This window comes from Lontra canadensis, unplaced genomic scaffold (assembly GCF_010015895.1).
Source record: "Lontra canadensis isolate GAN:19392208 unplaced genomic scaffold, GSC_riverotter_1.0 scaffold26, whole genome shotgun sequence".
In the NCBI taxonomy this organism is placed as follows: domain Eukaryota; kingdom Metazoa; phylum Chordata; class Mammalia; order Carnivora; family Mustelidae; genus Lontra; species Lontra canadensis.
Genome location: NW_022631020.1, coordinates 3,293,545 through 3,310,353, shown reverse-complemented (window position 1 = coordinate 3,310,353; position 16,809 = coordinate 3,293,545). Strand labels below are relative to the sequence as shown.

General features: G+C 46.1%; 1 protein-coding gene, 2 long non-coding RNA genes and 1 pseudogene across 5 annotated transcripts in view; 2 read left to right on the top strand and 2 right to left on the bottom strand.

Moving 5' to 3' along the window:
* Positions 1–4,326, bottom strand: part of DZIP1 (DAZ interacting zinc finger protein 1) — a 51,222-nt gene extending 46,896 nt beyond the window's left edge. For 2 of the 3 annotated variants that reach the window (XM_032864145.1, XM_032864144.1), the window contains exons 1-2: positions 4,148–4,325; positions 3,481–4,041 (exon numbers count right to left, since the gene is read on the bottom strand). In XM_032864145.1, coding sequence (XP_032720036.1) covers positions 3,481–4,041; positions 4,148–4,183 — 597 coding nt within the window. In that variant the 5' untranslated portion in view covers positions 4,184–4,325. Of the gene's footprint in view, positions 1–3,480; positions 4,042–4,147 lie in introns of all 3 variants that reach the window. The other variant, XM_032864146.1, reaches the window with a different exon arrangement.
* LOC116871462 lies at positions 433–15,628 on the top strand. The gene is made up of 3 exons (XR_004383408.1): positions 433–513; positions 852–853; positions 15,610–15,628. It is a non-coding gene; the product is annotated as an uncharacterized LOC116871462 (long non-coding RNA).
* Positions 4,700–6,804, bottom strand: LOC116871461. Its single transcript, XR_004383407.1, has 3 exons — positions 6,491–6,804; positions 5,707–5,804; positions 4,700–5,339 (listed from the first exon to the last, which is right to left on the bottom strand). It is a non-coding gene; the product is annotated as an uncharacterized LOC116871461 (long non-coding RNA).
* On the top strand, positions 12,507–12,967 carry LOC116871460 (annotated as a pseudogene).
* Positions 15,629–16,809: the final 1,181 nt, after the last annotated feature.

Below are 16,809 nucleotides of genomic sequence, written 5' to 3'. Positions count from 1 at the left end.
AAAAAAAAAAAAAAAAGGAACATCAGCACAGACTTCACATCCTTCCCAAAATCTAACTCAAAACGGATCACAAACCTAAATGTAAAATGTGAAACTACAAAACTCCTAAAAAACAACATACGTGAAAACCTAGATGACCTTGGTGATTTTTTTTAATTTTTATTGTTTTTAAAAGATTTTTTATTAATTTATGAGAAAGAGAAAGAGATGGATAAAGAGTGTGTGCAGGAGCAGGGGGAGGGACAGGCAGGCAGAGGGAGAAGCAGGCTCCCTGCTGAGCAGGTTGGTTGGGGGGAGGTACATGGGGAATGAATTGGGTCACATCAGAGGCATATCTTAAACTATGTCTCTCTGACTGCAAAATGCATGCTTTTGCTACCCCCAACATATATCTCTAACTCAAAACACTGAAAAACTGCAACGAGGGTCAGAAATTCACTGGCAGATTCCCAAATCGGCCTGGGGTGCTAAAGCATGGAGAGGAATCTAAGTCTTCCCATTACGAGAACAAAAGTTCTTCTTAGAATGAGTCTAGGTCCTGTTATGATCCACTGGTATTTTTAATTTTTTTTTAAGGATTTTATTTATTTATTTGACAGACAGAGATCACAAGTAGACAGAGAGGCAGGCAAAGAGAGAGGAGGAAGCAGGCTCCATGCCGAGCAGAGAGCCGGATGCAGGGCTCAATCCCAGGACCCTGAGATCATGACCTGAGCCAAAGGCAGAGGTTTAACCTGCTGAGCCACCCAGGCGCCCCAGTATTTCTAAATTTTTAATTAAAAAAAAAATTTGATAGATCATTGGTACGCACTGGCCTTTACCCATGGCCACGAGACTTCCCCAGCTGTCAGTGGTCTCTACTTAAACACAATTTAATGACTGAGGGGAAGGTCCAATAGCTATTTCAACAAAACCAATCGCATTTCTGCAAATTTTATCATAGGCCAAATATCCCCAAACACGGGAACCTGAAGTTAAAATAATTGTAACACCTTAGAACCCAAGGCTAGTTTATGCGTCAACTTTTCTTAGCAGCAATCTTGACTTCCCCTTCCAGAGTCACTGATTCTCACGGCATCAGCACAGCAGCTATATTCAGCTCCCAGGAAAGATGTAAAGATTTGCAGAGATCATGGGCAACCACGGTTCATTACCAAGAGAAATCCACATGCACATGTCAGATGCCATTTCCTCAGACCTCCTCATGCCACACATGCATTATCTCATGGAATTCTCAGAATAGCCCTAATAGGTGTCCCTACCACCAACCTTCTCATTTTCCAGATGAGGAAACGGAGGTCTAGGACTTGCATGGTGGAATACTTTGGATTTAAATCCACGAAGTCTAACTCTAGGACTGTCACCAAACAGGGCTTAACTGCTCAAAGACACCATCAAGAGCCCCCCAAAACAGCAGAGTGTATTTATACTACACTGAGTAGGAAAAAGTGGTCTGGTCTCCTCTACTTTTTCATGGTCACACCTGGGCACGCCATACACCTGACATTGTCATTCAGGGAGTCTGCTGAGTGGCCGAGCAGGCAGGTGTCACTCCATAAAAATGAGCCATTACCTTTATTTATGTATCTCATTCACACTTGAAAATCTTTACTAACAGCTATTGCTATGGTAACTAAAAGAATGAAAAAACCTTCATAAATCTAAAAATGTCTGTATATTATAGGTTTTAACATTTCACAGATTACTGCCAAAGCTAAAATATTTTTTTTTAAGATTCATTTATTTATTTGAGGGAAAAAGAGAGAGAGAGAGCGTGCGTGTGCTCACCCAGGCTAGAGAATCTCAGACTCCCCACCCAGTGCAGAGCCTGATGCAGGGCTCAATTTTAAGATCCCCGAGATCATGATCAGAGCCGAAACCAAGAGTATGGTGCTCAACCAACTGAGCCACTCGCGCCCCAAGCTGAACTATTTTTAACGTCTAAACAGAATCCATTCCATTCATTGTATAATAAATATATTTATTAAAGGCCATATCAACACTATTTATAAATAAATTTATGAAACAAATAGGCAATGAATTGTTATTTGAGGGCTATACCTCAGGGTTGTGTACCCAAGGCTAGCCACTAAGGCTTTCTAATGATATTCTCTCCTAACTGTTCACCTATTTTTTTTTAAGGATTTTATTTATTTATTTGACAGAGAGAGAGAGCAGGTGCACAAGCAGAGGCAGCAGCAGGCAGAGGGAGTGGGAGAAACGGGCTTTCCACTGAGCAGGGACCAAATGCGGAACTCGATCCCAGGACTCTGGGATCATGACCTGAGCCGAAAGCAGCCGCTTAACGACTGAGCCACTCTGGTGTCCCAACTGTTCCCCTATTTTAAGTACACTTCTCCCAAGGCTCCGGTGGGTTAGCCCTAAGCACTATGAACCACACCATTATCTGCGCCTATGGCCAGTCTTCTGCAGTCACTCACACCATTAGTACCTGAACCCACTGAGGCTTTTTTTTTTTTTTTTTTTTAATAAACTCTACTCCTACCATGGAGCTGGAACTCATGACCCCAAGATCAAGAGTCCCACACTCTACCAACTGAACCAGCCAGGCGTCCCATTCACTGAGACCTTTTAACTCATATTTAGCCAAAGTGACTACAGTGTCAGGGAATGAAATCAATCTTGTCAGCCTGTTGCTTACTTTAATATCTTTACCGAAGATATCTTTATCAAACATTGTTGATTAAAAAAAATAAGTACGTTGATTTTTGTTATACTAAAAAATTACAATATTTATTTGAGCTCAATGTCTAACCCATAATAGAGATTAAAGGCAGAAAAGCAAGAGGTTTTACTCTTTTAAATCCTGTTGTTTTAGTAATAAAATATATTTTAAATACTACCCGTTCAATCAAAACACACCGTTGTCTTATATCACTAATATTGTTATAGTAGGCAGTGTTCTTGTTCTTAGGAAATATACACACTGAAATATTCAGGAGTCTGAAACTCACTGTCAAATGGTTAAAAATAATAGTATGTATATAGATACTGAGGAAAGACAGCAAAGGTGGCAAATGTTCATAACCAGAGAATTTGGGTGAGGGGTTTATGAAGTTCCCTGCACTATTCTTACAACCTTTCCGTAAGTTTGAAAATATTTTGAAATCAAACGCCCACAAGTTTCATCGTACGACCTCATCTGGGGCAGACCTCAACAGCAGTTTGTAAAAGGTTTATTTTTCATTCCATCGATTAGAAGAAGGATGCAGTTTCTCAAACCAGCATTTAGATGGCTTCCATAAAGCGCCGTGGACACTGTTTAATTATTAATCCCGTGGTCGTCTACGGAAGGTAATGAACCATGTCACCTGTTGGTTACAATTACTATTTTGCTTAACTATTGGGGAAAAAGCGGGGGCGGGCAGTGATCTAGGAAAGGGCTCTCCACATCCTGGCCGGTGGGACCGAGGGATTTTTTACTGGATTATGAATTGGAATCACAACGTGTAGTCCCACCTGGTAATAGCTGGCTTTGGCCTCGATCATCAGCTGCTGGGTCGAGATCATCTTTTTCCTGCGTTTACACTCTTCCTTGAGCAGCTTCATCTCCCCAGCCTGCTTGGCGAGGAGCTTCTGGCTCTGCTCGCTCTCGGCCACGCTCAGGCGCAGGCGCTCCTCCAGGCCGCGCAGCTGCGACGCGAGGAAGTCCTGGGAGTGCAGCAGGTACTCGATGGTGAGCTGCGCCAGGCGGATGAGCTTCAGCAGCACCGGGTCCACCCCCGACTGGCAGTGCGGGCACTTCTCGTCCTCCAGCTTGCAGAAGGTGATGTTCATGATGTTCTCCTGCAGCGTCAGCACGTCCACCGCCCCCGCCACCTTGTCCACGTCGATGGCGCTCAGCCGCCGCCAGTCCACGCTCTCCAGCCGCGGCCGGAACTGGAAGAAGGGCAGGGGGCCCGACGCCGCGCTGTAGGGGCCACTGGCCATCGCGGAGCGCGCGCCCGAGGCAGCTGCGGGGGCGTCGGGGCCCTCCAGGCCGCCGCTGGCCAGCGGATAGTAGACGTGCTTCTGGAAGGGCTGTGGGAAGGAGACAGCGTGGCGGTGGTGGGGGAGCTGGGAGTCCCGGGAGCCGCGGCCCCCGCCAGCCCCACATGCCCAGGCAGCCCGATCTCACCGCTCTTACCATGCTTGGAAGCAAATCCGCCGCCTCCGCCGGCATCCGAGGAGGGGGCGGTTCCGTCTACCCGGCCCGGGCCGCCTCCCGGGCCGCCGCCGCCCCACCCCTCGGGAGCCGGAGAGGGCCGGGTCTCCCGCGGCGGCGGCGGCGGCCTAAGGTCCGGGCGTCCAGGCCGTTGCTATGGCAGCGCCCCTGCCGGGACCTGAAGCTAAGGGCGCGCCTGCCGGGGAGCCCTGCGGGACCAGAAAAGACCTCGTGGGCGAGCGCGTCCACCCGGAGAGGGGATCTCCTGGGCGCTGGCTCCGTGGGCCACTCCCCTCCCTGGCTCTGGGGCTGACACTCCCCAGGTCCTATGGAGTAGACAGCCACATCCCCCCCCACCCCCCACCCCCACCCCCGGCACTTTCGGGCTCAGCTGCCAGCCTCCAGTTATTTTACTCCCGCACTCGCCCTTGGTTTTGAGATTAGAAATGCTGTTCATCCTCATCTTTTACACACAACTTAACGTTAAGCAACAAAACTGTAAAATGAAATGGGATGGAGGGGAACTGGCTGCAAAAGAGCAGAAAGACACCTTTGCGGTGTAACAGGAATATTCTGTACTTTCGTTGTGCTGTCTGTTGATTACCTGGTACACACATTTATCAAAACTTATCGAATTGGACATTGACAATGAAGGGTGCATTTGTTTATTATACCGCAATGAAATAGTTTAAAAAATTAAATTAGTAGTTCATTCTATTTGATGGCACCTTTTCTCAATTCCTTATACCCAAGACCCTTTTTAAAAATGGAGTCTTTCTTCCTCTATGAGTTACCTACCTAAATATAAGATACTGATAGAAGTACAAATGAAGGAATTTCCCCAGATAGTAATACTTCACTTGTCTTTCCAAATGGATACACTCTCAAAATGTTAAGGTTAAAAAAAAAAATTATATGGAAGGGAACATTACCCATCAGCTTTGTACCATCAAGTTTTACCTTAAGAACTTGTGTGGCAGCTGCATTCTGTTATATGGAGAGGCTAAAATATCTCTAGCAGCAACTTGCAGGCCACAGGCCTTTCATTCTTGGGGTCCTTTGGGTGCTGCCCGTGGCTACCACAGGGATCAATGAGCTGAGGAAAAGCCACACATTCCTCAATCCACCGGGGAGTCCCTGCTTGGAACAACCATCAGGAAATTTTTTTTCTTTCCTAACAGCCAGATATGTGAATAGAAGAAAAGAAAATACAATTCAGGGTAACTTAATGCAAAGTTGTAATGTCAAATATTTTTAGCACTTTCCAGATACTGCGAACTAGAAATAAATTCACATAAAAGCATCCAGGGAAGAGAGAACACACTTCATATGACTTCACATAAACTGTACATGCAGATAACTTTTAAGGGGTCTTTGGGGGAAAAAGAACTATTAACGGTTCACTGCAGCTGGCATAAAAGACTTACAGACCCAGGTTCAAAGTTTGAGTCTTCCATTTACTTGCTGCTTGACCTAAAACAAGTTATGTCAGCCCCGGGCCTCAGTTTCCCAACCTGTGTAAGGGACGTCAGGATACCGACCTGGCAGGTCTGTGGGCTGTGGGCTCCATCCACCGGGCCACAGGATCAGCGGGAACAAGGGCTGTGATTTCTCTTGCTCACCGTTATGTCCTCAGCACCTGGCAAAGTTCAGGCACAGAGAGGGTTGAGAATTTGCCAAATGGACACGTGGATAAGGAATAATTGAATGAATTCGGCGTTTTGTTAAGTAAATGTCGGATCCCGGCCCGTATCCCTCCTATTTTCTCTGCCTCTGGCCTGTTAGAGTCACCCATGCTCTGGACCCAGGCCCTCGGAGCTGAACGTGGGGGGCTCTCTGCGCGCCCCCACTGCGGTCGGAGTAGGAGGCGGCGCGCGGGGCCGGAGCGCCCATCTACGTTCGCTGCCGCCACTCTGGGCGCAGAGAGAGCCGCTCGGGGGGCCACCCTTGCCCCTGGGCTGAATCACGGCCCCAAGATGGCCGGAACAGGAAAGAAGGGGACACGCTTTCCCGTTCCCTCCGCCCCTCCTGCGGGCCTGGGCGGCAGCCCCGCGCAGCGCCTCCAGTCCCGGGCGCACGGCGGGTGGCCCGTGGAACCCGCAAAGACAAAGGCCAGCTTACACGGGCTCCGGGGAGGCCCCGGCACTGTCCGGGGGAGAAGGGAAACGGGGAGTGGGGGGCTGCCGCAGCCATGCCAGCGGGGTCTGCAGTGCCTGGGCTCGCGATGGGGGGAAGTGGGAGGAGGCCCTGGCTACGCCCGCACAGAGATGCCGGGTCGGCCGCGGGCTCCCAAGGGCTCCAGGCGCATCCCGGGCCTTGGCTCACCCCAGCTGCGCGCTCCTTGGCGGGCGCCGGGCGCTGCAGGCGGACGGGGGCGACGCTGGGGACCCAGACCCCAGAAGCGCTGCGGGCGCAGGCGGGGCTCACGGAGGCCGAGGAGCAGCCGAGCGGGAAGCGGCGGGCCGGCTCCTTCTTCCAGGGCGCAGAAGGAAGCCTGTCTGGTTTGGGCAAGTCGTGGCGCGGCGGGCCTGGCGCCTTTCGGGCCCTCCCAGACTCCCGGCCGCGGGCTCCTCGGAATCCCCCACCCCCCTCCCGCCCCCCTCCCCTGGACGATCTCCCTCCGGTCTCTCCTCTCCGCGTCCCAGTTCGTCTGGCAGCTGGGCGGGACCGTGCGCGTCTAGACCGCAGCGCTAAAATGCGCTCCGCCAATCCCGCGGTTGGTGCAGACACGTGGTGCCGGGGCGCGCTCTGTTGCTGGCGGGGGTGTTCTCCCCGGGAAGGCTTTTCAAAGAGAAACCAGATTCAGTCCAACCCTGCGGCTGGCCTGGCCCTCGACTAGCTAATTTACTATGCGTGCTTTATGTGAATTCTCTCTCAAGAAGAGATGCATTTTAATCGCAGAAGTCTTGCAGATGCAAGGAGCCTTGAAGAGGCTTTCTGCTGCAGCTCTGCATTTGAGTGACGTGGAAAACGGGGTTAGGGATTCTGCCTGCAAGCACGCAAGGATGAATCCCACGTAGGTTTCCGCGTCCCCTTCGGTTACGTCCGTTTCAGGACGCAAAGCACGATTCTCTGTTGGTAGAAAGTTTGACAGACGTGGGGAGAGGTGATCCGTGGGACGAGTAGTGTGACTATATATATATATTAAAGACTTTATTTATTTATTTGACACAGAGAGAGAGACAGCAAGAGAGGGAACGAAAGCAGGGGGAGTGGGAGAGAGAGAAGCAGGCCTCCCGCTGAATAGGGAGCTCAATCTGGGTTCGGTCCCAGCACCCTGGGATCATGACTTGAGCCGAGGGCAGACACTTAACGACTGAGCCACCCAGGGGCCCCAACTATATTTTTAACCTAAAATTGGAACACTTGGTCTGAGAATTGGGCAAAATTCAGTATTTTAAAATAAGGAGTAACCCAGAAAGTATGCGTGTATCATTTTAACAACCATGAGATTGGCCCAGATTGAGGAATTTGAGTGCCTTGAGTACAAAATATTAGTGTCTGCTGTAGCAAAAATTGCTTTTCACTTAGAAAGGGGTAACTAGGGCGCCTGGGTGGCTCAGTGGGTTAAGCCGCTGCCTTCGGCTCAGGTCATGATCTCAGGGTCCTGGGATCGAGTCCCGCATCGGGATCTCTGCTCAGCAGGGAGCCTGCTTCCTCCTCTCTCTCTGCCTGCCTCTCTGCCTACTTGTGATCTCTCTCTGTCAAATAAATAAATAAAATCTTAAAAAAAAAAAAAAGGGGGGTAACTATAGCATCTTTGCTGGATGGTAACATGTTAACCTAAAATGCCTTTCCTTGTGCTTCTCCCTCACCCAATCAACATTGTCCCATACTTTATTTAGCACAAAGCTTCAAACATCATAATGCTTTAATAAGGATTTATGTGAATTTCTTTCTTTAGTTTTTACTTGAAATCATCAGGCCTAGGAGAGCCTTGGTAAGATTTTTAGACTTGTTGAATTTTAAAATGCTTAAATTTGAAAGTGAATCCAAGATCCCATAAAAATCCTCTAAGGTAAAATGGGTAAATATCTCCAGGTAGAATTTTCCGGCATTATAAAGTAGAAAGGCCATTGCTTTGCGAAGTCTATACTCTGGAAACCTTTGTGGTATGTGAGTGAGTGAGTGAGTGAGTGTGAGTGTGTGTGTGCAGGATGATGTACAACATTATTTGATGATACACCATTTGAGTTACTTGTATCCTCCATTTCGCATTGTCAGTACATTACCCGGTGTATGCAGAGTTGGAAGAAATGAACAGGTTGACTTCGGCCTGGCACAGCAGCAATCATACATTCTTGATCCTTTCAAACCTCTTATACCAATTAGCACAGCCCAGCAGGGAGTGGCTGTGATAATTAAATAATTCAATTTTATGAAACTATTTAGGGGCATCAGGCTTTGGCTCAGGTCCTGATGTCAGAGTCCTGGGATGGAGTCCTGCTTCAAGCTCCCTGCTCAGCAGGGAGTCTGTTTCTCCCTTTCCCTCTGCCCGCCACTCCCCCTGCCACTCCCCCTGCTTGTGTTCTGTCTCACTCCCTCTCTCTGTCAAATAAATAAATAAAATCTAAAAAAAAAAAAAAAGAGAGAGAGAAAAAGAAAGGAAAGAAAAGAAAGTCATAAGGAAGGAAAAATACATTTACAGTACTGTCCTGTACTTATTTTTTTTAAAAATCAGTGTATAAATGGACCTGCACAGTTCAAACCTGTGTTGTTCAATGGTTAACTCTGCTCCGTCCAACAACAGAAGAATACATGTTCTTCTCAAACTCGCATGGAACATTCAGGAAGATAGACCACATTCTGGGCCATCAAACACACCTTAACAAATGTAAAAGAATAGAAAGCATACAAAATATGTCCTCAGATAACAGAATTAAATTAGAAATCAATAGCACAAAGATAGCTGGAAAATTTCAAGATATTTGGAGATGAAACAACACAGTCCTATATAGTGCATGGCTCAAAGAAGAAATCTCAAGAGAAAAAATTAATTTGGAACTAAATAAAAACAGAACTTATCAACATTTGTGAGATGCAGTGCTAGCAGGGCTTAGAGAGAAATTTGTTGATTAGAAGCAAGTTGCTTTGACTCACACCCAAGGGGGCAAGCACTCAGGTTTGCCTTTTGAAGAGAGGAACATCGAAGATTTCCGAGTCTGTATTTTGAAACCACCACAGCAACCATAACTCCCTTTGGTGGTTCCTGGTGGCCCAAGAAGTGAAATGGCCTGGTGGCAATTTCAACTTACAATTCAACTGAAACATTAATGTGTATAAGTAACTCGGATCTGGAAGATAGGCTAAAAACAAATACAAGGGGCGCCTGGAGGGTTCAGTGGGTTAAAGCCTCTGCCTTCGGCTCAGGTGATGATCCCAGGGTCCTGGGATCGAGCCTCGAATCGGGCTCTCTGCTTTCTGCTCCCACCACATTCTCTGCCTAACTCTCTATTTGCGATCTCTGTCAAATAAATAAATAAAATCTTTAAAAAAAATAAAAACAAAAACAAAACCCCAAGCCTAACCGTCAAGGAACGTGGCTCTGTCCTGGCCTTTGTGGTAGGATGGAAGGGATCATACAAATGAAATAAGGACTTATAGTTTCCTGACATGCCACCCTTTGGAGCCACATGATTCATCTATCACAACTGGATATTCACAAGGGTTGAGCTACTTCTACTGGAACCTGATTACCCTGGCCACCATACTTCCTGTGAGGATGACCAAGCTCCGTTTACCTCTGGTGGTTAGCACTACTTCGTGGGCACATACATCTTGAGCTCCCCCCACCCCTGAGATCTGGGAGTGACAGCTCTCGCACCCAGCATTCCGAGTCTAGAGAAGGCTTTTTGTACAGAGCTGTCACTTCTCATCTTCTCATGAGAGCCGGGTACAGAATTAGTTCACCACCCCTTCACGCATCCTTCCTGCTCTGCTGAAGCTGGGAAGTGAAAAACCAGGCTTCCCCGACTCCTTTCCAGCTCATATTCTAGAAGCAAATTGTTTTCTGCCAATTAAACACATTCTTGAATGATATGAAAGAGAGATGTGAGACAGAAGCAATTCTCCTGCTGCTGTCTTTGCTGGCAAGCAAGGCCATGTAGATCAGAGCATTAATAGGTAAAGGCAGCCACTGACCTAAGCGTGTCTAATCACAACTTTCAGCACTGCAAAAGGGTGGTTGAGACAGTGGTGGCTTTTTTTCTTATCAGAGGATCAAACTCCAGAACTTCACGACTATGGTGCTGCTCCCCTCCATACCCTCCCCCGTCTCTTTCAGTGATTTTGCAAGCATCTAGTTGTGTGCAATTATTTTATTACTTAAACTATCCAAAGTGGCTTCACCTTCCTGCCATAAAGCCATACTGATACCCCTTAATCTATACTTTTCGTTACTAAAATGAGAGTCTATACCAAAAATGTGGTGAAGAAGTGCCTAGACTCGGTGAGCATCATCTATCCTACCTTTTATTCCCTCTTCCTCAAGTGTCTGAATTCCTTCTTTTATACTTATTAAGGGATTTCTGACTTTTGGGCTATAATTTGTTGTGAGACAAAGTTCAGTGCATGTTTACCTTGGACAAGCTTTCCCCAGCTGGTTACACTCTGAATACATTGTCTCTGGGAGGTACCCATATTTGTACATCCCCCCCCCCCCCCCGATAGTCTATAGGGACCACGCTCCTGACCTAGCAACCTCAAAGTCTGTTCCCACATTCTTCCAATTTGGGGGGATATAAGTTAGCAAATTTCTACAACTCCTTCTAGGCTCCTAACTCTAATGTCCACATAATCAGGATTGCCTCCCCCTCCCCCTACCAAGGCATAGCTACTTGCTGTTGCAACAGTGTGACTGGGCTTCTGAAGGAAGTTATTAGTTCTCACATGCAAAGGTGGCAATGTCTCCTATCCTCCGTCAAAGAAAGCAGGGTGAGGAATTATTTCAGGATGGTTTGAGAACTTCAGTTCCTTTATGTCAGTTCCTCTCAAACTCTCATCAGTGTCCCCTGGAGGACATGCCAAACCCCAGACAGCTGTGCAAGCCCCTAGAGTCTCTGATTTAGTAGGTCTGGGGTAGGGCTAGGAAATTTGCATTTCTTTTAAAGTTTTATTTTTATTTCTTTGAGCAAGAGCGAGAGAGATCCCACAGGAAGAGGGAGAAGCAGACGCCCCGCTGAGCAGAGCCCAATGTGCAGCTCAATCCCAGGACAGAGAGATTATGATCTGAGCCAAAGGCAGATGCTTGACGGACAGAGCCACCCAGGTGTACCGAAAATTTGCATTTCTAACAAGTTCCCACAGGATGCCAATGTCCTTGGTCTGGGGACCCGTGTGTCTCTGAGCTGTACTGCGTTCAGTCTTACAGATCCTCTTAAATGTTGCCTTTTCTGCTTGCCAGGATGCACTGCCTTCGGATCACTTCTCCAACCTCCATATGAAAGACTTAGAAAGACTTGCGAACCCAACTCTCAAAATCAGTTTCTGTGTTTGGTTTGTACATCCTCAGTCTCACAGCTTTAGATTGGAATCCCTTTTAATTTTATTGTTGTTGTTTGTTTGTCAAAGACAGAAAAAACTGGACTATCACCAAGGTGATAGTCTCCTTCTCTTGTTTTAAGTTAGACGTTGAGGGGAGAAAACAGCCATCATGCCTCGTTGTTCGCCATCCTTCATCATTTAAATTGGCCCGTGCAACAACTACTAGGCTCCCAGAGCCCCAGTCATAGTGAAAGAACAGTGCCTGTGAATATTAATGGAATCTCACATTCTTTTGTTTCCTATTAGTCAAGTAACTCATTCCAAACACCCCACATTTCCCCAAGGATGTCCATTTTCTGCCACCAATTTCCATAATAATTAAGGTTCTTTGCTTGTCAATAACAGAAACCGATTCTGCTAACGTAAAGGGGTTGGGTGACTGGCGGGATAGTGGATAGCTCACATGACCAAAGGAGAAATCAACCAGGCTTCACGAAAGACAGTAACCAGGTAAGCTCCAAAGTTTCCTAGAACTCAGGTCACTCCACTGCTACAGGATCATTGATCCCCTTCTTCCTCCAGCACTTTGGAATTCCACTCCAGATTGCGATTCCTGTGAGAGGGCGTGAGATGGACCTAGTGTGGGTCATGTATGTGATGTGCTCTGTGGTGGTGGCAGCAGGAGGCACTGTGATCGTGATACAGTCAGTAGTTCAGTACCCAGCACAACTCTGGGAAATGGGAGGGAAACTTCCCGAAAGGAAGATATTCCAAGCAGAAGGTTAACATACCTAATACAGGTGGGCAGGCATGTTGCTTTCCTTTCCCATCCGCCATCTGCGGGGGAAGCGCCGCCAAGATGCAGGTTTTCGTGAAAACCCTTATGGAGAAGACCATCCCTCTCGAGGTTGAACCCTGGGATACAATAGGAAATGTAAAGGCCAACATTCAGGATAAGGAAGGAATTCCTCCTGATCAAGAGAGACTGATCTTTGCTGGCAAACAGCTGGAGGATGGATGTACGTGGTCTCACGACAACATTCGTGTGTTGAGACTTAGTAGTGGTGCTAAGAAAAGAAAGAAGGTGCCAAGAAAGAAGAAGTCTTATACCACGCCCACGAAGAATAAGCATAAGAGAAAGAAGGTTATACTGTCCCGAAATACTATAATGTGGATAAGAAAGGCAAAATCAGTTGCCTTCATCGGGAGTGCCCTTTAGATGGGTGTGATGCTAGAGCTTTTATGGCTGGCCACTCCCACAGACATTGTTGTGGCAAATGCTGTCTGAGCTACTGCTTCAACAAGCCAGAAGACAAGTAATTGTGTATGGGTTAGTAATAAAAGACATGAACTAACATTAAAAAAATAAAAACGTCTAATATGGACATTGTCAACTCTACCCTTCAACACCTAGCTCTAGGACCTTTCTTCCAGGAAAGGTATCCTGATGCTTTTCTTCAAAATATTCTCTCTCCCTAAACTGGAGAGTCAAGGTTTGAAGATGCAGGAATCACAGAACAAAGGATAACACCTTTATATTCCTTTGAATAATTTGGATTTTTGTCTCTCAGGGAGATACGTCCTTTTCACCAGATACTAGGATCCTAACCAGCTCAAGACAGGACAGTCACTGCTGCTTAGAAAAAGATAGAAGGGTCACCTGGGTGGCTCGGTTGGTTGAGTGTCTGACTCTTGGTTTTGGCTCTGGTCCTGATCTCAGGGTTTGAGTTTGAGCCCCATGCCAAGCCCTGTGTTGGGCTCCCCGAGGAGTCTGCTCGAGATTCTTTTTTTTTTTTTTTTAAAGATTTTATTTATTTATTTGACAGAGATCACAAGTAGGCAGAGAAGCAGGCAGAGAGAGAGGAGGAAGCAGGCTCCCTGCCGAGCAGAGAGCCTGATTCGGGGCTCGATCCCAGGACCCTGGGATCATGACCTGAGCTGAAGGCAGAGGCTCTAACCCACTGAGTCACCCAGGCACCCTGTGCTCGAGATTCTTTAACTCTTTCCCCTACCTCACCTTCCCCTCTTTCTAAATAAATAAATAAAATCTTTAAAAAAAAATAAAAGATAGAAAAAATTCATAGGAATTTTCCCATTCTTCTAGGGATATAAGCTATTGCTTGGTGTTTCCACCTTTCTTGTTCTCCTGCCTTCTAATTTTACTTTCACCTGGAAGAGTAAGGGGAGACAGGGTTCAGAGCTGGCTTTGTTCCTTGGCCTGTTCCTTGTGAAAGCCAGTCCTTCTCTCTCTCAAGGACACATCAAGTCGTTATTCCAAAGGGTAAGAAGACTAACAGGAACCAATGCACAGACGAGAAGTCCTGGAGTGTTAGGCAACCAGAAATCATATGCGTTGGCTTTCACCATATTACACTGAAGTATCCAAACAATCCCCAAAATATCGCTATTTATGATAGAAAAGTCTGTTGTTTATGTTTTACATCAGTTTTATGTTTGGGGCGCTTGGGTGGCTCGGTGGGTTAAGCCTCTGCCTTCGGCTCAGGTCATGATCTCAGGGTCGTGGGATTGAGCCCTGCATCTGGTTCTCTGCCCCGCAGGGAGTCTGCTTCCCCCTCTCTCTCTGCCTACTTGTGAACTCTGTCTGTCAAATAAATAAATAAAGTCTCTAGGGGGAAAAAAGTTGTATGTTTGCTGTGGTCTCCTTATGGGACCCAGACTGAAGAAGCGGCTCCTTTCTGGGATGTGCTTTTCTTTTGGCAAAATAGCCAAGTCACATATTGGTTCATTAAGTCTCTGAGAGAGAATGAGATACCGAAAGTGGCAAACTGGGCAATATGGATGAAGGGTGTATGAGGATATTTTGTGCTATCTTTGAAACTGCTTAGGATATAGGCTGCCCCAATATCCAAAAATAGGGCATTCCTATAAAATCCTCTGTAAGCCGAAATGATGGAAAGCCAAGAAACAATTACATTAATTTATATGGAAAATGTTTTGAGTACTCCCAGACCCCCAAACTTACCTCTCTTAGGCTTTTCTGATACCTTAGAATGCGTGTTGCACAAAACAACTTGAGATAAAACGCCAATGCTCAGAGACACGTTGCAACGCCTGTGGTTTGTGGCTGCAACGCTGCCTGCCACTCCCCCCGCCACTCCCCCTGCTTGTGTTCTGTCTCACCCCCTCTCTCTGTCAAATAAATAAATAAAATCTAGGTTTTACTTCTCCCGTGCAAAGGGAGAGAGGTAACCATAAAGCCAATCATCGTGTGAAGTTTCTCTTCCCTCCTTCTGCCATGGTGGTAAATTGCATCCAGGAAACGATAGTTAATAAGTAAGTGAGTCATGTTTCAGGTCCATATCTTTGGCCTCTTGGAATCAAACTGTGTCCTAAGTAGCTTCTGTTGCCAACAAATGTATCTCATTCTTCTTGCTGCAAACAAGATATTTGGGCTCTGTACTGTAAGAAATGCCACTGAGTTGGAAGAAGTATCTTGCCACGTTTTTTTAGGTGTGCATTCTAAAGCAGGCATCTCCTGTCTGATTCTTCTGCTGTGTGGTATCCCTCCCACTGACTGAGTTGGAGACTCACCATGCTCCTACATTTTGCTAAGGTTTTAACTAGCTTTTCTGTTTCTTATTTGTTGTGGTGATGGTGGTGACCTTGGGCGATTCCCAAGAAGGAAAGGAGATACTGTCTGGACACTACCATCTTCAAAGTAGAAGTTTTGATAAATATCAATTACCAAGTTAAAGCAGTTTGCTTCCATGTTTTGCTGAAATTATTTTTTCCTTGAAACATGAACAATAGCTATATTTTATTTAGGGATTGATTATATTAGAATGATTTTTCATCCACCTGTTAACTTGATATATTTCATTGAAAGATGTTCTGATGTTGATCTATCCTTGTATCCCTGGATCCCATCTTCTTGGTTACCTTTCATTTTTAGCTGCATGTATTTGGTTTGGAAATATTCCACTTAAGACTGCTTCATCCAGGGGCACCTGGGTGGCTCAGTGGGCTAAGCCTCTGCCTTTAGCTCAGGTCATGATCTCAGAGTCCTGGGATCAAACCCCACATTGAGCCCCACATTGGGCTCTCTGCTCAGCAGGGAGCCTGCTTCCTCCTCTCTCTCTGCCTGCCTCTCTGCCTACTTGTGCTCTCTCTCTCTGTCAAGTAAATAAATAAAATCTTTAAAAAAAAGTGCTTTATCCATCCTCATAATTTACTTGATGATTTTTTTCTTTCCAATTTTAGCACCAAGCCTCTTAAAATGAGTCAGAGAGATTTTCGTCTTTTAAAAAATACTCTGAAATACTTTGTGTAAAGCAGGAATTACAGTCTGTGGGGGCCAGTGGTTTTTTTTTAGAAAGAGACCTATAATTACTAATTTACTATCTTCAATAGCTTACTCAGTCATTCTATTTTTCTTTTCATCTCTATGTTCAAATTTGGTGGCATAAAGACATTCAGTTCTTATCTTAAAAATCAAAACATTTACACCATATTTGTAGTTATGTGCTTTTATTTATTTTTTTAAGATTTTATTTATTTATTTGACAAACAGAGATCACAAGTAGGCAGAAAGGCAGGCAGAGAGAGAGAGGGAGAAGGAGGCTTCCTGCTGAGCAGAGCCCGACATGGGGCTTGATCCCAGGACCCTGGGATCATGACCTGAACTGAAGGCAGAGGCTTTAACCCACTGAGCCACGCAGGCGCCCCATGTGCTTTTATTTTTAAATTAAGTTTAATTTATTTAAAGAGAGAGTGAGCATGGATGGGGAGGGGCAGAGGGAGAAGGAGAGAGAATCTCAAGGAGACTTGGCGCTCAGCACGAAGCCCACCCCGGGCTTGATCTCATGGCCCTGAGATCATGACCTGAGCCAAAATCAAAAGTCAGCCACTCAACTGACTGAGGCCCCCAGGCACTCCAGTGTGTGCTCCTTTTAAATTCTAGTGTGTCTTTTCTCGTTTTTCTTTTGTGGGTTGTTTTTGTTTGTTTGTTTGTTTTTTGTTTTTTTGGTTTTTGTAAGCTTGCTCCATTTTTGTCTGTTTTGTAACTTTTGTCAGTAATGACCTTTTTGGTCTAGATCCCTCATATTTCTTTGCTACTCCCAATATAGTAATTTCTGCTCATTTTTTTAATTATTTCTTTCCTTCTGTTTATTTATTTGTCTTATAGTGTTTTAGCATCCTGA